Source organism: Habropoda laboriosa, unplaced genomic scaffold (assembly GCF_001263275.1).
Source record: "Habropoda laboriosa isolate 0110345459 unplaced genomic scaffold, ASM126327v1 scaffold90, whole genome shotgun sequence".
NCBI lineage: Eukaryota > Metazoa > Arthropoda > Insecta > Hymenoptera > Apidae > Habropoda > Habropoda laboriosa.
This window is the reverse complement of record NW_017100218.1, coordinates 2020387-2044943: the sequence shown is the minus strand read 5'-3', so window position 1 is coordinate 2044943 and position 24557 is coordinate 2020387. Positions and strand designations below refer to the sequence as shown.

At 40.3% G+C, this 24557-nt stretch overlaps 2 protein-coding genes and 1 non-coding gene across 3 annotated transcripts in view; all 3 read left to right on the top strand.

The window, feature by feature from the left end:
- LOC108570876 (uncharacterized protein CG10915) overlaps positions 1-2293 on the top strand; it is a 5714-nt gene extending 3421 nt beyond the window's left edge. Inside the window, exon 7 of the mRNA XM_017932806.1 lies at positions 1889-2293. Within this exon, the coding sequence (XP_017788295.1) occupies positions 1889-2293 (405 nt within the window). The remainder of the gene's footprint in view (positions 1-1888) is intronic.
- Positions 2294-11864: 9571 nt separating this feature from the next.
- LOC108570923 (flocculation protein FLO11-like) lies at positions 11865-23376 on the top strand. Its single transcript, XM_017932860.1, has 7 exons — positions 11865-11882; positions 17108-17153; positions 17320-17360; positions 17550-17703; positions 17802-17849; positions 18391-18506; positions 18847-23376. The coding sequence occupies exons 1-7, from the start codon at positions 11865-11867 to the stop codon at positions 23374-23376; spliced, it is 4953 nt and encodes a 1650-aa protein (XP_017788349.1).
- Positions 16770-16842, top strand: Trnaf-gaa. Its single transcript has one exon. It is a non-coding gene; the product is annotated as a tRNA-Phe (tRNA).
- Positions 23377-24557: the final 1181 nt, after the last annotated feature.

Genomic DNA, 24557 nt, shown 5'->3' with positions numbered 1-24557 from the left:
GTAATATTTTAAAGTTTAAAATATTATTAATAAAAGTGATTTTAAATATACTTGAAAATGACCATATTAATTTATTAGGGATTGTAATGCTATTTGATATTATTTTATATGCACATTGTAAACAAATAAAGTTTTCTAGTCTTATATTTTATTAAGTTGAATGTTACACAGAATACTTATTGACTACTTTTATATAGTTATTGCATGATAATGATAAATACAAATATGTTTTACTACCCTGTTTTGGAAAGTATATTTACTGTGCATTTTTCTTATTTCTCTTAGTATTTTTAATGAATCAGTGCAACAAACAAACTGCTTGGGGGTAAATTTGGTTTATTTCTTTCTTTAACACATGGGTATGTCACTGATCATACTTATTGTAATGATATACAAAAGAACAATCAGTATAATTGCTAAGTTAGGAAGAAAAGATTTATGTATATATTTAGAATAACAGTATAGTCATTAAATACTTTCTATGTTTTTTATACAAAGAACGAATGTAAAATGTAAAATATATAAAATAATGTTAAAAACTTGAAATACAGGTAACAGTAAGTTATAGGTACATATATGTATGTGTATATATATATATATACTTTCAACATACACAGTTTAATGTGTGTGTGTATATATATATATATATATGTGTTAATGCTGAATGCACACATCTTGCAGATGCGTTGCATGTACGTAACTCCAATTGAATAGAGATTTTTTAATTATTTTAGCAAAATTTTACGAACATTTAATTACCGGATTTCATTTCAATTGTTACAACAAATTTATATCACATTGTACAGTTACAATTAAATATTCTTTTCTCATTTAGGTAACATAATTTATCCTTTTATTTCTAATTACACCTACACATACACATATTTGTAATATTTAATTCACACTGATTATATCACATTGTATTATTTTATATAAGTTAATACACCATTCAATTTTAAGTCTATATTGTATTATGCTATTCTTATTTTGTACATAAGATTACTATTTAGTATGTACATTTATTATCTCCTTAATTAAAACTTGTATGCAACTCACTTTTGCGCCTTATTTACAAATTTTCCCCGCTTGCCCTCCTAATTGCAACCCTGTATTTGCTATTGCTAACTTTATATGGTTTGGTTGTTCACCTATTATTTTCTCAAGTTGTGTGATGTACTATTCTAACAAAGAAAGTAGATCTCCGTACAATTACTATAGTAGAAATTATAATTCTTTCAATCATATTCACTACTACTTTCTTGCTCTCTAAGGAAAATTCATTTTATCTTTTTTTTTATCTACTTTATTATCAAAATACATGGTAATTTATAATCAGAGGGAACGAATGAAATATCGATATTTTTGTACAAGCGCCCATTCCCTTTTTATTCATCTTTTACACATCTACATATATTCTGGTTGTACCCGTTGCATATGTCGCTGTTATAGTCGGTATCGATGGCCAGTATCATGCTGCACAGCGTGGAATATTTTTATTCTTGTATTAACTGAATTTTTATACGAAAGAAATAAATCTTCGACGTTCGATAGAGTACGATTTTTATTGTTAAGAAAAATGTTACGTTGCGAGGTACAGGTACATAAGGAATCGATTTGTTTCGTTCTTTTTTCGTTCTTTATTTTTTTAAAATATTCTTCACAATCGTGCATCAGTCGGTTGACGTTTTTGTAAATATGTAGTTTGCAAAAGTGACGGGAGTTTCGTGCTTTGCAACAGAACCGATCGTTTGGTATAATTTCTTCCTCCTTTTTTTTTTTTTTTTTTAATAATTACATCTTAAACACAACGACAATCTACATTGTATCGGGATGTTTCAAAGGGACAGCCCGAACGTTAAATCGGTTCTCCTGTGTATTCATTCCTCAGGCTGTAGACAAACGCGTGGTTGTACCTGCTTCTATAAATCCTGGAGGCACGGTAAAACTTATGCCGCCGACGCAAGCTACAGGAAAGCTTGGTTTTCACGTTGGCTCTGGTTCTGCGATTCAAGCATCTGGTATGCTGCCCTCGAAAAAGCCACCAATATCTCGCGGCGTTCCTCCTCCAGTGCCGCCAAATAAACCGGTAGTACCACCTAAAAAGGAGGCTGCTTATATTAGGAGGACTGACGCATCACAACCAGCGCAGGATGCCATAAAACTTGGTAAACAAGCTGTGGTGCATCCTTCTAGTGGATCCGCCGCTCCTCAAATCCAGCAGACAATAGGAGCTTTTACACAAGCCTCCGATGAAGAGGTCAGTAATATGGCTCCTCTGCCGTTACTCTTCTAATTTAACATTAGACAAATAGCTTAACCCAATTTTCAAAATGCCTGCATTGTAAATGTTCTCGTATTCCTTTTTTCCACTCTTATCAATGATCTTAGAAGTCTCATCGGGTTCGCAAAAAAGCTACCTTTCTCATTGTACAGACTGACGAAAGAATGTTTCTTCGATCAGGAAGAAAAGAAAACTAACATTTTCCTTCGTGTACTTTTGTATTACTCTGTTACATTGTACTATACTAATACACGAGTGTGTTGTAACGTTCTGTCAAGACCTGCTACCTACAGGATTATACATTCCATAACGAAGGAATATGTTGTACTCGTATAATCAGGATTACAAATCGACGACTCGATAATATCTTCTTTTTATAATATTCGATTGTTCCTAAATTTCTCAAGTTATACACTGTTCTGCCTTCCGAATGTACATCCTCGAGGACAATTGTAAATTTATAGAAAATTTCACTTCGCTCGAGAGTAACTTTTTTGGCTACCCGATTGATAGATACTTTTCTATATTATCCTTTATACGTGAACGACATTCAGAGCTCGTGCGTATGATTTCAGACAAAGCCACGTTGATTTAACGGCGGGTACAAAAAAGTAAGCATTACTAATGTTTAAGAAAGTCTGAAAGCCGTGTTACACGAGTTAAACTTGGGGTAGCGTGTTTGGAACTACGCAACGCGGGATTCCATTAAACAACGTTTCTGTATCAACGAAAGAAACGTACGTGCCCGAACTACTTGTTCATCGATTGATTATACTACGCGTACCATAAGATACCATTACCTATATCGCTAGATCTCGCAGTCGGGCGGATCTTATGGATCCTTAGGCGATACATCATCATCACCACCACTACCACCATCACCACCACCACCACCACTATCAACAACAAAAAAAAAAAAAAAAAATCCAACCAACCAACACGAATCATGCTTGTAACATTGTACTATAGCCGAGAGAATCAATCGAAAACCTGGATTATTTGAACTATTTAAGGTAGACACTGTAGGATTCGTAGTTTATTATCCGCGATCTTTCCGAATTACGTTTAAAGTCATTAGATAAAATTAGTATCGTTGTAACGTGCTATTCGTAAGAAGGAACGATACTGTTCAAATAAACAGTGGACGTGAATAATAAATGTTTATGCAACAGGGAGCTAGACCGTGTTAATATGTTAATGAAACAAGATACATTTTAGGTAGGGAACGATATGGAAGGGTCATTTAACGTTAAATCATTCTACGATATACGAAAGGTACTTTTTATCAATATTTCGTTTTTAATTCAATGTAATTTTTCACCACCGGACGAGAAATATGGTGGGTGTCGTCGAATATTGTAAATGTTTTTTAACGAATCTTCAACAACAGAGAGAGACTGTTGGGTTTTTTAATTATTTGTAAAAAGTATTGTAAGAGAGTTTTATTGAGATCTATATGAACTTCGGTTAATTTGATATATACATATATATATAAAGAAGAAAAGAAACAGAATTAATCGATGGAATTAACGCGAGATGACCCAAAAACAGAGTACATGCTATAATCACTGCCTTGCCTGACATAATTGCGTGCATCGTCAATATACAGACGATACAAGCATTTCCAATGAATTTAATTGAAGAACGAGCAGCTATATAAAGGAACAACCAGTGTTTTGCATCGTGAACCTATCCGATATGCTCCGGAAACAGGCGTTTGGAGAGTTACAACTGATAAAACCGATCAACCGCTGTCCTTTCGACAATACTTATGTGCAAAGTAGTATTATTTGAAATTCACTCGACCGTCATATCTATCGAAGTCTCTGAAAGGTATATCGTAACGCTGTCGATATGAAAGAAAGAAAAACAAATCGAAAGGGTGTTAGGAGGCGATTTATTTTCTACGTGTTTCTATGAACGTGTATCGTTGATTTCAAGATGAAATTTCCAATAATATTGGGTCAATCGTGTAATCATGTTGAATAATAGTAAATATCAAACGAGACAGTTCTGCAGTGTTCCGTAAGATGTGTGTGTTTCTAAAATATTCGGCACCAGCGATTTCTCCAATCAAAAAGTTAAGGCTTGAAATATTCTTAATATCCATACCTATGACGCTCGTTCAATCCAACAATTTTCCTATTTATTGAACGGCGTGAACGTGTACATTTTCCTCTACACGGATCAGATTTGTCGTGTGCAATTCGACAAAAAGAGAGAAAGAAAAAAAAGCTTCCAAGAGAGAGACCGGTGATCGTACGAAGATATTAAGAATAATTTTCGGCTTTAGAAATCCTTTTACTCGCCGCGTACAGTAACATCTTACGAAATCCCTGTACAAATTTCGTTCCCACAATGCAGAGTTTATAACAAGGACATGAATAAAATTATTCATTTGTACACAGTTTCTCTTGTATAAATTATAAATGGATGAAATTACGTTCTCATAAACGTATGAAAGATGTACACAGACGCGCGTTATACATATACGATAGAAGAAAAAAAAAAATGGTATCGAGTTATTTAAAAAAAAAAAAGAATATGTATCTCTTACTCTCCTTTCGTACACTTTACATGCGACCGTGATTTCATAAAACGTGTGAAAATATTCAATATGTGTGTGCGCGCCGCGTATTCACGCGAAGAGTTTTGTCTTTACGGCGTGTTTTATAGAGAATAGGACGAGATATTTGCCCGGTGTCAGCCGCTACACACTCTTATTTTTCTCTCTCTCCATTTCTTTTCGTTTTCTTCTTCTTCTTCTTTTTTTTTTGTTTTTTGAGGATGTTCCAGTCAAATGCGTAAATGTTATGCTGCGTTTCGCAAGGAACACGCGCGCAATCTCCCTAGTTTCTTCACACTTTGGGAATACTGTGCAGAACGATTTATTCCAGACGAAGGATTCGTGTTTCTTAAAGAGATCATACAGAAAAAGAAACGTTCTTCGATCGCGCTCGTTCTACGTCCGGACTGAAGGTTCTACTTTAGAAAATGATGCGAGAAATGTACAAGTACGTGATTGTAGAAACGAAATTTTCACGTGGTTCCTTGTCTCCTCTCGACGTCGTTGAAGAAGTTTCCATCCGTTGCGCAACTTAACGCCGCGTATCCCGTCTACTTTCTTCCGAGCTAACCGAAAACTTCTGTTCCAATAAGTAGAATCCCGCGGTATAGTTTAGTTCTTAGACATTCGCGCGAGAATAGGATCTCTGAAAAGACTGTACACCCGGAATACAGAACGTAGAAGTAGACAAGAAAGCAACAAAAAGAAAAAGAAGAAAAATAGCATAGATAGAAAATATTGGATAGTCTGTAACGAAAACGGGTACGAGAGTCTCGTTCTCGCGATACTTCCCGAGAACTTCGCGGAGCGGAGTAATTAAGAAACGCGGAGAAGCCGCGAGAAAGAGACCGGAGGGTAATTAAAAAAAAATAAAGGGGAAGGTGGAATCCTTCGAAACGGAAGTGGGTTCGCGGGTTCTCTCTTGAATATGAAAAGGTCAAGAGACGAGAAAGAAAGTGCTCAGACCTGACGTCGTGAGCGTTATAATCGAACCAACCAAGAAAAGAAGAAGAGGAGGAGAAAGAAGATGAAGAAGAAGCTTAACAAGGTGGAGAACGAATTAAATGTTGAAAACGATGAAACGTACGAAGCCGTAGGAAGGGACGAATGACGATACACTTACACCTTGCTTAACCAACGTAGAAACACACCTAGATAGAGACACACACACATATACACATAGAATCCGTAGCAACTATAAAAGTGTCTCGGGACCGAAGAAAAGAGAAAGCATTAAAGATAGCATCGGGTCACATAGGAAGAAGATGACCAAGGAGCGTTCGCGAGGGTTACAGAGGGAAAACGACAACGAGGGAGATAGAAATAGGAAACTGGGGGGGTTTACAGAGAGAAGGTGAGAGTGGGTGTGAGGTGATTCTCTCTGGTGAGGATGGTAAAAGGTAAGCAGCGCGTATAGCGCGTGCGCTCGTCGCGGCTAGCTTTTGCCCGATACACCTAGCACACACACAGACATCTATCCAAGTACATATATACACAGATGGTTACACGTACACAAACGAAGAGAACGCGGGTTAACATCAGAGGGAGGATCGTAAACTCTAACGAGGAAGCGAGGAAGCGAGAAAGCGAGGCGAAGTGAACGGGGGCTAGAGTAAGCGAGATGGGTTAATAGTTGGAAACGTGAATGGAGGAGAGGAATAGAGATAGAGTATACCCGTGACAGTCGATGGACGAAGAAGCGAGGATTCCGCCGTGATCCTTGCGCCGGTATGAGGTTTGCATGCCTAGCGGACGGCTCCTCAGTATCGTCCTACGTTCCGTTCGCGACGCGACCCTTCAACTTGTCCATCGCGCGACATCCAACCACTCCGTCTCTCGTGTCTGATGCGCACCGTTGGCTCCGGTGTTACTACCGGTGGTTACTTACTACCATTGTTACACACGCACCACCGATCTTGTTCTTCGTTCGACGATCGGCAGCACCACCAGTGAATAGCAAAAATTTCTTTTACCAAACCGAGAATCCTGAGGCACCAAAAGAAAAACGTTAGAAGAAGCTCCGTCGGTTATTCTTTTTCCTTTTTTTTTTCCGTCCCGTCACGGGTGATGTGTGTACCGTCGTCGTATTGGTCGTATCCTCGTCGTCCCGTTTCCGTAGGAATAACGAGCAAGTGATTCCCCGGGTGACAGAGGGGATATTGGATGTTTCGCACGTACGTACGTATATAGAATTTATTGATCGACGATAGATCCTCGTTCACCGTCTCTGATTGATTCCGATGGGGTTGTCAGTTGGTGTGCGGTAACGATAAAACGTGGGAGATTGTGCTTTCCGCGTTATTTTTTAGGGGATGAACGGAGAGTATGAAACGAAGGATGTTGACGAATAATAAAATTAGCGATATTTCTTCCTGTTTTTTCTCTTCTCTCGTTAATCATTCTTATTTCTTTTTTTAATTTTCTTTTCCCTCGAGGTAAATAGGATAAGATAGCCGATTAATGTTCTAGCATATTGTTTACGTTCACGTTTCTCAGTTAGGAGGTACGAAGTGATATGATTTGGACGGTGATAATAAGTGATAAGTACAATCGTAGCGAACTATTAGTGATCATACCTGATACGAATAGATTGTTCTATAATTTATGTATGTACAGCAAGATGTATTTAGATAGACGATATATCGAGATTGTTTCGTTGAATTCTAGCGTTCTATCGACGAATCAGTTCTCCTCTTCGTTTCTTTTTTTTTTTTTTTTTTTTTTTTTTTTTTTACGTTTGTCGTATTTCCTAGTAGAAATTTTTATCGTTCATTGAAAACACTTTACACATCGATCGAGCGTAATTGCAATCGATCCGTTTCGTAGAATTGTATATCCGATCGAATAAAAACGATTTTCATTTCGCGGGAGCAATAACGAATATTATGTGTGTATATATATATCATAAAGATGTTGTATATTATGAAAATCGTAAAATCGAAAAAAAAGACAAAAATAATACGTAGCGGTAAATATAGTGCGGTATGTTCCTCGATTATGAAACGCACAAAAAAAGAACCCTTATTTTTTGGAATTCGAATGCATCATGATATTAAGAACGTTGAATGTGTAGAAGAAGAAGATTGAAAGAGCAAAAAAAGAAAAAGAAAAATGTACCGCTAAATTATAAGAATATACGATATTGATAGTATAAAAAGAAAAAAAAAACGAAAAAATGAAAAACCGAGTAAATAAGTTTGAAACCTCGTGAACCACCCACCACCCTTCTTTTCGTCCCACTTTTTTTTTTTATCGTCGACACCAATTCCTCCAGACTTACCCCTTTTGTTTCCCGCTTTCATTGATATTCTTCTACGGTATGGCGGGAATAAAAACTTCCTTGTTCCGCGCAGGAAAGACCCGATGGAACTTTATGTGAACGATGGAGAGGATCGTAAAGGTGTTCTGCGGAAATTCCGATCCATAATTAGGGCAATATAGACTTGGATGTGTGCGTTACGCTCTCCTCTGATTACAGCAGACGTATTCGTATGTAAATTTCTCCTCTCGGTCGATCTAGAGCGATCTATTAAACTTGCAGTAACTGGAATAATGAGTTTCTTCTTTATCTCTATAGTATAATGTAGAAATTATAATCTTCGTTCTTCAGCAAGTAAATTCTTATTTTTGTCAAAAGTCGACGAACGATTTTTATCTTTATAGTGTAATATAGAAATTATAATCTTCGTTCTCCAGCAAGTAAATTCATATTTTTCTTAGAAGTCGAAGAACGACATTTTTTTGTTATTAATATATTTTTACTATTTTGATATAACAGACGATTGGACGTATTTTTAAAAATTAAAAAATTCTTTTTCTCTCTCTCTAATACTGACCCATTTTCGTGACATGACTGCCAGGTATGATGTAAACACCGGTTTAAATAGCTAAAACAATATAACTCCTTCGAACAATATAATTATGACTGTGATTAATTAAACATAAAGAAAAGGGGTTCCCATGGTCGACATTGCGTTGTATCTCACGATGGAAGGAACACACAGTATCTCCGCACAGTGTTCCTTGGCAACGTCACGCACTTCAGAACCTATAAATACGTCGAATAACACTTCCGAGTTCCGGTTTCCACGCGTAAAACTAAATCTATTTATTTTTTCTTCTTCTTCTGTTGCATTATACTGCAATCAGCGCCGCGGAGAAAGCCGCAGAGTTACAGATTAATAACGTAAGATGCATTACTATACTCAGCCGCGAACAGAGATAAATTACCATTCGAAGACGTAACATTTTACGTTCCTGAGAAATTACCTGGATTGTTACCGTGTATTACGTACGAGAAGCATCACGTTCGTTGGGAAAAACGAGAGGTGCTTCTTTTTTCTTCTTTTCATAGTTGAACATAGAAAACGTGAAAACTGATATCCTTAAAAATTACCAAAAAAGAATCTCTCTTATCAATCTACTATTTCTTTAAACTTACGCCCAACTATTAAGTAACATTCGAAGATGTAAACGGTGTTCTCGTTTCTAAACTGCGATCTGAACAATGTCATAATTACATGTACCTAAAGAAAGGTGGATCGACGTTAACCATGAGATAAAGAGTACAACCACGTTCATCTCCCCCGTATCTACCGTCTAAACCAGTTTCTTTTTCCATTGAATATAATATTTCATAAGTATCCTAGAAAATCATCCTCATTATTTTATGATTACATCCGTAATGGATAATCGCGGCGGAGAGCGGCGCGATAGAATCGCGACGAACCCGGCGCAGAAAGTGTCTGGAGTGCGTGTGTTGTTAGGTACAACGGTGGTAGCACGTGTGTTCGTAATTTCACTTATGTCATACCTGGTGTGTTAGCCTATGGTTGTAACGGCGAGAGAGCCACCCTCTCCATCCGCCGTTGTCTTCGTGGTATCACGCGAGAAAACTGAGGACAATCAGCGTGTTTCTTCGCTGTTCTCTGAAAAGAGAGGTCGCGTAGTCGCAATCGCATGTGTGAAGCGGGGCTAGTGTGTCCTGTGAGGTCGTAAGGTAGCCTAACGTGTGCATATATACATACTTGCACACACACACACATAAACGCTATTCTACCAGGCGAAAGTGGGCTCGTCTTCCGGATCAACGGCTGCTCGATAAATCGTATATAAGTCTCTCTCTCAACTTGTACTTCCGTCTAGAGGCAACGATACGCAATGCGATAGTCAATTGAACGCGTCGAGTTTGCTTCCTTTCAGATTCAAACAGGTGCTCTCTTTTCTTCTCATCCTCAAAGGACAATCTCCATTTGAAAGATGACGCTTTCTTACTGCAACACGATTTATTCAGACGTTATCGATTCAACAGAGCAATTTGTCTCGCATTTCAATTGCATATTATAAACAGACGTTACTATTAATTGTCTTTTACGAAAGCGGTATTACGTTGCGTCGGATCTCCCGTTGATTGCGAACGTCTGCGGATAGGCAATCTAAAACCGTAAGTCCTCCGAGATACTTCAAGCTATTTATTATCAACGAAATAAGGAGTTTTCTCGTTTTTTTTTTCTTCTTTTTTTAACGTCTGTGATAATCGCCGTACCGTTGTTATTTCGACGTTCTCTGAGCGACAATCTGAGAAAATTACAGTTCGTCGTAACGCTGTAAATACTGCTCGTTGAATATTGCTCACCACTGTCCCTTGGAGAAATTAGTTGAAAACGTTCGTCTAGATTACGATAGAAGAAGACGCATAGTTTCGGATTGAGTCGCGCGCAACTCATCGTAACGTGACTCAATATCGGTTGTTTGTCGGTTCGCCACTTTCTAGAAGATCTCTTGCCACGGGGACGGTAATCAGATTCGTTCTGAAGATATCTGACGATCTTCCACGCCGGTAAAGGCGTCGGTGAGTGGCCCCAAATGACCTTTCTTCTGCAGTCGGGATCGTAAACGCGGGCGGATTCTCCGTGGCTGGTTAGGGTCAACGCCGACACCGGGTTTACCACGGGAGACGGTAGGAGGTCTCTGTTACTTCCGGTTCTCTCTCCGACGGCGAGCCTGTCTTCCCCGTCGCCGGGAACTACCAACCGAAAGTCTCGTATGTGTCGGACATATATTCGTGAACACAGGATGTTTCATAAGGCGCCTGCTCTATAACGATCCCGAGACGTTCAACATTTCCTGAACCGAAAACACGCGCGTCTTCTCGCGTTCTCATGCCGCTCCGCTCTCGGTGTATCACACGAGCGAGACGATTAAACTAGCATGCATATTTTTTTTTCCTCTCTTTTCTTTCAGACATTCCGTGTACTATGTAGGAACGAGTAACGCGTTTATGCAATCGTTAGGATAGCTTAGCTGAGATTTGCAACGGTTTCTACGGATTAACTCGTAGGAAATTGATGTGAACGAATTGATCGATGCAGTTGGTATCTCGTATTAACATATAGAGTAGATTGTGATTTATTCGTTCTATACGCGAACGAGTGATTCTTGATTGTACGAGGAGTAGAGTGATAAGAGGATCGATGTAACGTGAAATAGGGAGTTTCGAGGGAATTGAACGGAAAGATGGTAAATTTTGTCGAATATTTCTTCACTACTACTTTTACTTGGTCCATTTGCATTTCGTCAAATCTGACATTGGACGAGGTGAGTGTAGACAAAGCAGAAGAGAGAAAAAAACGGCAAGTCGAATACCTCGGTATATGAAAGGATTATAGCACCAAAAGTCAGTCACGAAAGGAACAACCAGTTACAAGAATTCTCCCATAATGAATACAATGCTTTACGTAAGGCGGCACGCACACATGGGAGTAACTTCGAAAAACGCGGCGTTTCTTCGGTGAAATTCTTAATAATTGAGATGTAAAGTATTCCAGTGAAAAAAAGTCAAAAAATAAGATAAGTTTGTTGCTGAAAAATTCTACGCTGTTGCGCAAAGTGTACAGTTTTTGCGAGAAGATTATGGAGGACAAAGTGAAGAATGTTAATGGTCACCTTTACCTTCCGCAATTGTAAATGAAAGAGAAAATGTCTTCTTTTACACCAATACATAATTCTTCGGAAAAAATGTTACGGCTGATTCATGTAATTAACTTCGCCATTACTCGCCTCGACGAAGCTGAACGAATGGGTAGAAGGGAGGGATCTCGTTGGAGCTGTTTCAATTTTACAAATAGCCCGAATAAAAGACGGGGAAGAGACGAAGGAAAAAAGCGATTTCTACGACGTTGAAAGATTGCTAATAATCGACGACTAATTCTCCTCTGAACATCGTTATCGAAATTTATCGCGGAAGCAACGAGAAAACGATAAAAGTGATTAAGAGTAAATCCGCGATGTCTTTTGAAACTTTGATACCGATATCCGGATGAAATATCGTCCCCAATCTGATGAAAAGTTTCCTTTAAATTCAAAGCCGGCAAATTGCTCCTGAAAGTTCGTTGCAAGACGGTCATTAAATGATTTCAACATCTTGATAAGATAATCGAGTGCAGCCTTTTAACTGACATGCCTGAGACTATTAGCTGTAATGCAAGTTTTTAGCGTAAGATTAATGGTTCTGGAGGAACTGTGCGACAGAGATTTGAAGGGAGAGACAAGTATAAAGAGTAGACAGAGAGAGAGAGAGAAAAAGAAGAGAAGAACGTAAGAGAATCGACGTTTTCTCTCAGATCTTGCACTTCGTTGTATCTATTGACTTTGTATCTTGCTCCGTAAGAAAAAAACAAGTCTACGAATAAAGATATCCCACTTTTAATCAGCCAATTTCGTCTCCTGAACCCGGCGTACAATCTCTACTTTCCCGATTCAACTTGATCGGGAAAAGTAATCTGTTTCTCGCAACACGCAGTCACTATACGCGATAATATCTGGCGACTCGATTCGTTCATTGGATTGTTACCTTAACACGCCGTTCTCCCGTATCGCCTCGTTAGATTTCGAGCGTGCAAAGGTGAACAAAATAACCGGAAACGAACGTGTGACTCAATGGAAGAACCGTTGCTCTCCTTCCCGATTATTTAATCGCGATTAGAACTCCGATAATGATTCATATTATCGCGTACATGGTAATTATCGGTGTGCATTTTAGTCGATCTCTATAAGTGAAACTTTTCTTTCACGTAGCTTCTTAAATAATTCAGATTACGTGTTTGGACCTCCTCAAAAATATTCGATATTCCAATTTTTCTCTTCAATTTGGTCAATTAAGTGAGCTACTTTAAACGGAACGAAATAAATGATAAAAACTGGGCGAATATTAGTTTCACTATTAACAGATAACATACTAACACCTAATCCAGGGAGATATCTAACTATCCTTGACTTTAACAGCTGTTACAACAAAATGAAGGCATAATTCTTTAGTCACTTCTAGATCTAGCAATTCCAAATCTAATCAATTAATACTACTACTGTAACTCACTTTAAATTCTAAAATTCCAATGTCACATTACTCAAAATAAATTTCTTCCTATTTCACTTTGATTTCAAAGTATAATTATCCTCCTCTCACGAAACTCGCGCAAACGTCGTATCCAGTAAAAAATAGACCAACAAATTATCACTTCCTCTCACGAAACTCGGACAGCTCGTCGTATTCAAGAACAACAAATACAGATCGTAAGAGAAGTTGTATCTGTGATGTACGAAACATCGTGTCAGAATAATCAGAGAGGAGCTGACGTAATCGAACGGTGGAAGCGTTCTTTCAGGAGCGTTTCTTTTTTTCCTCCGGTTGTTCGTTGGAGGATTTTCTCGGGTAATACACGGGAACCCCCGGCCGACTTTCGCGGCAAGAGAGTATCCTTCGGTTACTAAGGACGATACCAGGCGGCCGGTCGGTGTCGTTCGAGAAACTAGAAGGTTACCGGTTACTCCTGAAATAATTGCCTCCTTTGAATTAGCATTACAAAAGAGGAAGGCGGTACGTATGCGAGTACGCGCTCGTTAAGACGCCAAGTTTTGTTTCACTATCTGCCGGCTATTGTTTCAACATCGCTATCCGCCGGGCCCTGTGGCGGCAAGCTTCCCTTCTCCGTCGGCGAAGCCTTCAGGACCGATTGCTGGAAATTTGAAATACCCTTCTATTACACCTACACAACGAAATTTGCGGAAAAAATTGCGAAACCCTTCGAAATTAAATCGCACAAATCTGAAATTTGTTGTGTTAAAACGGGTCATTTTCTCCTCAGAGACGTCTGAGAAACATACGTGATTTGTAGATTTCTGCAAATATAATTTCTAGGCGTTGCGATTTTTTTGGCGAACAGTGTATATAGTTCCATTTTCAAAGAGTTGTTATAGGATACTCAGTTTGAATTTAAATAAAGCATTTTTGTTAAAATAGATAAATTTGTTAATTATTCAATTACTTTTTGAAAATAACATTTTGCAAACAAATCACCGTGGAGCTCAAATAAAACAACTGATTAAATTCGAGGAATTAACGTCGCTCGGTAGAGTAATGGGAAATTTTCCGACCCGATTGCAAAAATGTATTCGCCACCGCTTGAAGAATTTATCAGTCGAATAATTAATGCAATTATTTCTTTTTTTTATATAAAACCGTCTTATCTCAATTCAACATGAGAATCGCACAATGGCTTCTCTAAAAATCGTCGCGTTCTATTGCCGCACGTGTTATAACATCGCACACGCACACACGTAGAACAAGGACTCGCTGAAATCGAAGTTTCGATGAAATTATGATAATTAGGAATTACCCAGGAGGACGGGTAATCGTTGCGAGACCGTGGACTCGTTCCATAATGCAGGGAACTTTTTACTAGAACGAGATGCTTGCAGTAACCATTCTTCTTGTTTCGTTAGCGCAGGTACCATTTTAATAATAGAGTAACGAACGGTAATTGTGTTTAACGTTGAGTACATGACCGGTTCTATATACACTTTCCAAAAGTGGCTGATCGTAATCCCTTTGTCCAAACAAATCCACATTACGCAAACGAACATCGATTTTCAACTCCTCTCCAATCACAAAAAGAAGAAGAGAAACCGAAAAAGAGACACAAATTACTAGATTCCTTAGCAACCGTGAAAATTGAAAGCTAATAATACAACCCCGTTGAACAATCAGAAGCTCGTTACAACGTTAACACGTTCGCTCGGTGTAACGACAGGAGAGTTCGTTAACCGAGTAGAAAAAAAAAAAAAGAAGAAATGCTGGTCGTATATGGTACTTCCCCGGTTTCGAGGGAAATGAAGTTCCATTAAAAGCTGTGGTCGACTCGCCACGGTCGTGGACCCCGGTTGGCGATCGTTGAACAGCCAATATCAATCAACGGCTAGAGAGGATAATTGTGCGAAGAGGCGAGGTATCGGGGAGAGGACAGAAGAGCGACGTCGAGGACGACAAACCAGGGAAAAGATGGAATCGTATCGAATGAGAGAGAGAGAGAGAGAGAGGAGTTAGAGAGTGTACCTACAGCTGAGAGAGTGAAAGTAACGTCATTATAATACTCATCGCGGTTTGCCCAAAGGATTAACCATAAATTGCGCGTCGCATCAAATGCCAACCGGCAACTTAATGACTACCGTAATCATTTTGAAAGTCCGGTGAATCGGTGAACCGTGAGAATGAACAAGATATTCTCTCTCTCTTTCTCTCTACCGTCTTCAGGGTTGCGTCACAATTTACGTCGACGACGACGACAACGAAGAGGACGATACCAGCGAGGCTATTTGTTTCTTCCGACAACTCGCTCTGGAGAGATCGTTTCACGTCCTGATTGAATGTCAACCCCGGTGAACCACGGACACGAGTCTGATACGTGACGTACCGTTTCTACTCCTCGTCGTATTGCCGTGTAATAGAAACCCCATTACCACGGTCAGGGATTTGATTAGGATAATCGATTTCACGAGTAATCACCAGGCCACGCTCGTTCCAGTCGCCTCGATTATTATCGCGATTGAAAGGATCCCCGTCCTCTTTGCTAAATTTCAATCGGTCGTTTATCATTCGTCGATGTGTAAGTTTGTGTATACGTCGAACGTGGGAGAGTACAAATCATCGAGGGGGAATCCTATCGTTGGTATTTATTTCTTATTTATCTTTTATCTCCTTGTTCTTTTCCGTTCGTTTTCGTGCGCCGGTTTTCCTTGTTCGATATACGAGGGTTAGGCGTGATTAATGCGCTGCTTTATGCGTTTGCGTTTCCCGTATGGAGAGTTGACGTAACGTGGATGATAGTGAATTAGACAGAGAGTTGAAATTTTTATTTACGTGTAAAAATATTTGCAAATTTTCTTGAGATTGTCTCCTATCTCCTAATATGAGTCCGACAGATATTCTCGTCGGTGTAATACAAAGATGGCAATAAAATAGTAATTGACGATCCATTACCACGGTCGGAGATTTTATTAAGATAATTCACCTCACAGGTAATCATTAGACACGTTTCCGCGTGGATTCAACGAGTCTATTATCGCGATTGAAGTGTTTTTTTTTTTCTTTTCTTACTCTTTCTTCACGCTCTTTTTATCCTTATTAATGCTTCACGGGACAGTTTAAGTACAGGTATAGATGATCAAATGTCATCTTGACAAGGTTCAATATTTACCTGAATGTTTTGCGCTGTTGGTGGTACTTTCTTACGAAATATGATCATAGGTTAAACGGTTAGATCGTCTTAATGGATAATTCTTATTTAAATGCGTTCTGTAGGGAATATTGACGCGTTCACTGTCAAGCCAGATTTACATGGTGCTCTCAGGGAGCCACGAGAGAATTTTCATTATTCTAAGCATAATGTTACACTAGGCTTTGTTATTATTTTTTCAATTTAAAATAATTTCTAGTTAGCCAGGATGGTCGAAATATTTCAGTGAACGATATTCGTTTTATTTTAATTATTCTGAACATTCGGGGCACTCCAGTTATCGACGACCAACGCGTCAAATGGACTAAGGGAAAGCTCCACGTTTGTCCTTACGAAAAGGATTCTTCCACCAGCCGAAATAGCTCAGCTGGGAGAGCGTTGGACTGAAGATCCAGATGTCCCCGGTTCGATCCCGGGTTTCGGCAGCCAATTTCTTTTTTTTTCATCGTTTTTTCACCTTTTTACATTCTTCACGAGTGCGTTGGAATATCGAGAGACATGTTCCGCCCAATTTTCTCACTTTTGCGTTTCAATTTTAGCGATAGAAACGTTGAACGATTGCTTGTATATTCTAAGCTACTTTGCCTGTAAACTATTCCCTTTTTTCTTTTTACAGCAAAGTTAAATTTCCCAAGGAAGAATAGTATGTTTGAAAGTGCGCAATTTTATACTTGTTACAGAAACATGCAGAAGAATTTATCGAGAATGGCTTATCTTGAAGTAATCATATTTATATGTAAGTACATTTGAAGTTTCTCTATTCATTCATACACGTATGTTGTGCGAATGTTACGTTATCGAGTGTTGAACATGGAAAAACAGACGTTCTCAGTGTACGAGGAAAAATATAAACCTCGATCATTTCTAAAAATTTCACGCTTACGTGTCGTTCGGTTTTTCAGGTTCAATGGTCACTTTCATGGTCGGCAATTGTGAAACAGAGGTGACTATGACTGTTCATTAAGCTTCTATTCTAAATAAATATAGTACCTTTGTCAAATGAAGTATAGTAATTTTTCACCTGTGATATTCTAAGATTATCTCTTTAGATAAAAAAGAAAATTAATGCTTCGACCGACGTTCTTTTTTCTTTGTTTTGTTTAATTTCATTATGAATTACTTTTACTTCTAGTCAGAGCATAGTAACAGAAAGGCAAATTTGCCGAAGTTTCTGTCAGAGTTGGATCTGTCGAGCATAGAGGCGTCAATAGAGAACGAGGAATCGTTGAAAAGAATAGTGAAAAGACTGGCACCGGAGAAGAATGGCGAGTACCAAATTTATCAAGGTTCCTAGCCCACACTCTCTTACTAATGCTGATAGTAAACTGTTTCAACCCTCTTCCTTAACTATCTCTAAAGTACTTTCTTCGCCTTTCTTTCCCAGTCTTCTTCGGCAATGCGGATCTTCTCAAGGAATGGCTCAAAGGAGCGGGTATTATTAATAATACTGCATAAGTACTGCAACAAGCCGCTTTCTCCTCCAGCTTCCTCTATCCCAGTAGAATAAAGCGCACACATGCAGTTAGTATTCTTTTGAAACTGATCGGTGTGACAACTGATCGTATCAATCACCAGGCTCTATCGATATCGATCGTTGGGAAAAATGAAATTAAAATTCGAAGACACAAGAAATACCGTTTAGCGTTCACTTTAAAACCGCAGTTTCGAAAGAACTTATCTTCATTTCTCCTGCTAACGACAATTTTCATTAATCTTGTATCGTTTATAAATTAACAATCTTCTCTTTGCAAAACGTTCGAATAGCCATAGAAAAGAAATAGATCGTCCTGGAAAAATTGCATGAAAAGCATAGTTTGCACGAGAACTACGTAGGGGTTTATGCTTATTTCTCACGTTGTACACGATAGTCATAGGTTGAAAAAGAGGAATAATTATTTTGTCGTGAAGAAATTGATACGTGAGCGAGCTGTTAGAATAAGACGATCAATTTGTACAATGTTTCTCTTCCTTAGGCGTGACAGGACAACCCGGAGTAGACTTTCCAGCTCTCACGACAATTCCAGCCACTTCGTTCAGTTGTCGCGGTCTGAAAGGTGGTTACTATGCGGACTTGGAGACGAATTGTCAAGTAAGTAACAAATGGCTTAATGTGTATCTCGCCGCAGCGTAATTACTCGAATCAAACGCGAGATTGAGCGTTACGACATTCGCGGTGCCTCGTTTCGCGACAGAGTAATCGAGCGAGACGACGAGCAGAACGTTTAACGCGTTAAATAATTCCGTGGTAACACGAGGAAACAGCTTTTCTCTAACTGTCTAACGTCGTTATCTTTCCTCTATCAATTAACGGTAATCGAATGGAAAACGAAAGACGTCGAAAATGAAGGAGAAAGTCACAGTGGAGAAGATGATAGAAAGGAGGAAGAGATGCGAATTAAAACGTCGATTAAGCGTCATTTTTCCTCCAGGTATTCCACATCTGCGACAACGGACGGAAAATATCGTTCCTATGCCCGAACGGTACCATCTTTCAACAATCGCAACTGATCTGCGATTGGTGGTTCAAGGTGGACTGCAGCAAATCTACGGAGCTCTACGAACAAAGTAGCGAACAATTGCTGGAAGAAGAGAGGAGACGAGCCGAGTCGCGAAAATCGAAGATAGACTATCAACAGTCGATCGAGACAGGCGGACAGCAGGATTACTACGACGTTCAGAATCTCAGTTACGATGGCAAGCAGAACGGAAGAATCAAGCCTTACGAGGAACCTCCGCAAGAAAATCACGTGCAGTCGAACAGAGAAAGGATCAAAACCTCTAGACACTTCGATTCTGGTAACAATTTCAGCCAAGAATCGAACGCACAAAGAGACAGCAATCAGCTGTTCACCTCGAGTGGATTCCAATCGAATCAACCTTCCAACTCGAAGCCGCAATTTAATCAATTTACCAGAAATACGGAAGAAGGAAATGTAAATAGGTATTCAACCACCAGTCAAGATTACTACAGCACTCCGAAGAAAGCTCAGAATTATCACGTTACCAATAGAAACTCGAATCACCAACGAGATGACAAAGGAGCGTTGAAAAGATTGAAATTTAAAGGTTTAGCCAGGAACAATTCCTCCACTTCTACCGTTTCGCAAAGGGTTACTCCGGCTTACACCGAATCTACCACGTTTAGGGCAGGCAATACCAGTCCAGTAAAGGAGTCTCAGCAATTTGCAGAGAGTGCAGCGTTCGTTGGTAATCGTGGCAATCGATTCAACGACAACTCTGGCAACAATCATCAGTATTACTACCAAGTGTACGTCAATCGTAATTCTACGACGAGGAATCCTAACTACGAGTCGACCACGCCTACGTGGAGACAGGATACAGAGAACGACGTCTCTACGCAGAGAAACGACTTCTTCTCGTTCACAGACACAGGTTCGACGTCCTACGAGACGACGACTCAGTATCCAACAGCGACTCCTCCTTGCAACGACGAAGTCACCACGGAAAGTAGCGTTCCGACGAATCCGTCTGTTAATTTCGGCACCCAACCAACCACCGAATCCCTCTTATTCGCCAACAGCAACTACGATTATCGCGCGAACGCGAGGAGCGTGGCCAACGCGAGGAACGGTTTCGATAAGAATTATTACGACGACAACGACAACAGAGATCCTGGTAGAGCGACTAATGGTAACGGTAACTCAGGTACGGTCCCTGCATCGACTCGATCGTACGTGACCACAGATACATATCGCCAGAACACCATAACGCCGAGTTCCTCGCAGCAGAGGTACACCACGAGCTACTTTTCACCCACACCGACCGCGTCTTTCCGTAGCAACAATTTTGGTCGCAGCACGGAGAGGCCAGCTGCCAGAAACACGATCGATAATCAGTTTAATAGATTGCAGGGTGATTCGAAATCGACTAATAAGAACCCCTCCACGGTCTCGCCGGGATATCGACAAAACTTCATCAGCAGCACCACGGAGAAACCTTCTAGAACCACTGCGATCTACCCGCAGAATACCGCGACCGAAAAAGACTTAACTCCGTACGATAGAAGTTTCACGTACAAGCAGGGCAAAATAATGTCCACTTTGGGTCCTTACATTCCGTTCACCAGAAATTACGCTTACTCTACCACAAGTACGAGCACCGCGAAACCTACTCCGTACACTGCCACGGTGCCTACCTACACCACAGCTTACACATCTCCGAGAACTCTGATACCGAAGTTGAAATACCCTACACCGACGTCGTTGAGCAAAATTAAAGGAAACTCAGCGCGGTTTTCTGAAAGGGAGCACGCTATGAGCATGTTAAATTCCCTTAAGAACCTAGAGAGTAACGTGGCTAGCTTGTCTGAGACTTTGAAAGGGAACGACAGACCCTCCAACGTTTCCGTTCCTCCAGCTCCGTCGACTTTGCACTCTTTGGCTCTGTACTTCTCTACAGCCACCGAGAATTTTGATTCTAACGAAACTACCGAGTCGTCTATCAGTTTGGAGTCTGCAGAGGACGTGGAAGAATCGGTACTTTCGAAGAAGAGTAACGGTACCGTGCAAGTGCCGACTGGTCTTTTAACGCAGCACACTGTCAATTCGTATGCTGAGCTGTTCAGATTGAACGACGCTGCTGAGACTAATAACGTGACTACGGAGGATCGTTTCGACGATACCAGCACTTACGCAGACGACTATAACGAAGATTTAGAGCTCCAACAGAGCGGAGGATCTCTCGATGATCTGCGAAAATCGAACAGTACCAGACTTAGAGAATTGGCTCAGGTGTTCACTCATGCTTTGTCCGCGTACTTATTGGATCCAGATACATTCAAGAAGGTGTTGACGGAGATCAGACCCACGGAACCTCCGAGAACTACGTTAGAAGGTGAACAATGGAGCACCACGACTCCTTATCCAATTAACGACGAGGAGAACACCTCATCGGTCAGAGAGAAGGACGAGGTTCTGGATTTCTCCGACGATGGTAACGACATTAGGCAAAAATTGACTACAATTTATCCCAGTACGTTCGAACCACCTACTACCACAATTCAAGAGAGCGTCTATGATACCTTCACCACCCTGGAAAGTTCTTATTATACTACTCCTAGAGCGTCCAGTCAGGACATCTTCGAGCACAGTACCAATTTTGTGTCTTTGAGTCCCGTGACTGGTACGTACTTCGAAACTTCCGTGCCTCCAACGGAGAGCACGTTTAGTATCGAGCATAGCAGCACTCCGTTTGTGAGTGATTCGAGTGGATTTTACAATCGGAATAACGAAATTGATAAGGGGAACGTTGAGTCACCGGTGACGGATAACTACGTTCCATCTGACGAGTTTGGTACTCGGAGTAGAGTTGGAGGGTTTCAGAATAACAGCGTGACTATTGTCACCGAACCGTACGATGGTGACAAATTATTCGTCACCACTCCTCTAAACGATAATTACGTCGTTTCACCGACTCCTTCGTCGCCGTCGGTGTTCGTTCATATGGTTACCTACAACTGGAACAAGAAATCTACGAGTAAGAAACCCGAGCAACAATTGACGCCGCCGTTGTACGAAAGTTATTCAGATCTGGTGCGAAAGGACAACGATAAAATCTCGTTGAATCCCGAGAGTTACTCCAGTACCCCTATGTCGATGCACAATGTTCGAGCAACTACTTTCGGCTCGACCAAGAGTTACGAAATCTCCACCGATCAGCCGTTCAAAATTCCTCGCCGTAAATCTTTGTTATCGGAACCTAAACCCGGTGGAATTTCCCCCCCAACGTCACGAAACAGTTACATGAAGTTCAGGAATCTTTTTAATCGCTTGGACGAGAATAATATCGAAACCACTGATAAACCAACAACTACCACTGCTAGGGTCACCGATATAATAACCACGACTACGAGTAATCTGGACACCACACCTTGTACGAACACCGAATCCGATGAATCGTTCGAATCGATAACACCGGAGGAGGAATCGAAAATATTAAGCAACGATCATTGGACTTCGTCACCAGCTGTTACTCATCTTTGGGAGACTTCCGTTTTCGTCGATCCTCAGAGGATTAATCACGATTTAGAGTCAGACCCTGGAACAACGGTCTCCACCGGAACTTACAGCGTCACCGATAGCCAGGAAACGATAGAGTACGGAAACACACCTTCCATTGGCCAAGACATATCCGGAAGTTCGGAGGAGTCATCGTTCGTCAGCGAAGACGACGACCCACCACCTACCGCGCAGAGATTATCCAGAGACAAGGATTCACCTACGACGTTTTCTCTGCTTCCAACGGCGTTCACCACCGAGAACACCGCGACACCGAAACCACTGATCACCACACGATCCAGTATCACCACGACCATAACGTCTTCCATCACCTCGACGAACTCGTTGCCTCGGGAGAGCCTGGTGACTTCGTTGCTACCGTACACGGTTGAGCCTGGAAAATTGAACGGGACGGAGAACGAAATTGCAGAGGAACTGTTCGGAAAATTGAACATCTCCAGTACGAACACGTTGATGAGAGTAATGAAACAGGCTGATAGTAACGAGACAGTCAGACAGCTTGTTCTTCTCTTGATACGGCATTGCAGCGATCCGGCGAACAAAACGATGCAGCGTGAAAAGGACGAATTGTTGAACGCGTTGTTGAGATTGCCTGTAAATGAATTCTCGTCTGAAGAGTCGAGAAACGCTGTAGCTGGTATTAATCAGTTGAATCTACCTGCTGTTAGGTCGGCCAGTTACGTGAGAGGCGCCTCGACTGCTCCGTTGGTCACGGAACCACCGGTGACTACGTTTAGGAGTAGGAAAAGTCGAAAGTTTCGTACGACCACGGAAAACTCGGCGAATATCGTGAGACGATCGGAGAAAGGTGTAGCGTCTGATGGGAATAATTCGTTGCAGGAGGACAAGAGCACCGCGTCTGATAATAGAGCGTTGGAGCTTCTTAGATCGTTGTATACTATAGCTACGAAATGGGGGTGAGGTTTCAGATATATATGAAAAATTAAGTAGCGAGGAATGTTTCGTGTCGACGGGCTCTGAGGATAATCCCCTTCTGAAACGCGTCTTTTCGTAGAATATGGAAACTATTTTTGGTGCTATTATAGATCTGTCTGGAATCGATCGATCGTTTAAGATCAATAGCGTGGCGGGGAGTTGCTCCTCGATCACCTTTTCAGCGATCGATTGATTCTGGACAGACTATAGATGTTTTCGATAATTCGATTAACTGACCTGAATTAACTGTGAATTAATTTCTGTTTCTTTTTTTTTTTTTCTTGTGTGTGTAGTGTAATTATAGCATTAGATCATTCCTGGTCGGATTTCTGATTATATGATTAATGAGTTAAATTTAATGATGCGAAACTGGAAGGTTTCTATGGGTGATGGGAACGCAATACGTAGTTACTCCGACGGAAGTACCTTTCCTTTCAATTTATACGCACGGAATTTTTTCAGACTTTAAACGTATCGACGTAACGGTGTTAGCGAACCACGGAACGACTCCCGATTAATCTCATTCCGGATTACGTTCTGCAGATTAATGAATCTGCGGGACGAGGCACGGATAATGAAATTCTTTGGAATTCGTTCGTTAGCCTATAAATTATACGTATCTCTACAATTGCACCTGATCGTAAACAGTATTATATCGCGTACCGAGTACGAATGACACTGTATCATAATCCTTGTACTTACGTCCTTCGTTGAATAAATAAGGATCCAGTGTTCTCTAGATTTAACCGATCAATCTCCAACGCGCGAGATGTAAATTGTATGTCTATCTGTGTTCAAAACGGTTACTATTACGGTTAGCGACATTTCAATCACTTCGTATGAAAGAAAAAGTGGCGATTCTTTTATCATAAATCTTAGATTACTTGGAATTGCTTTGAACTTTGGTGCTGGTGTGTTTCTTTGTATCTTCTGGGTATGTTAAAGGGTAACAACTTTAAAAGGTACACGAGGCCCTTGTTGAACGTACTGAACCGTCCGCAGTATTACACCGAAAACATTTTTAATTCTCGTTTGAAAATTTTATTTTCACTTCTTTTTTCTTTTTTTTTCTTTTCTCATACAAAAAACAAAAAGGTACAATAATCGACGTTCGTTGTTTTGTCTTTTTATCCCCCCCCCAACAAAGCTTTCTACTTTGTTCTCGA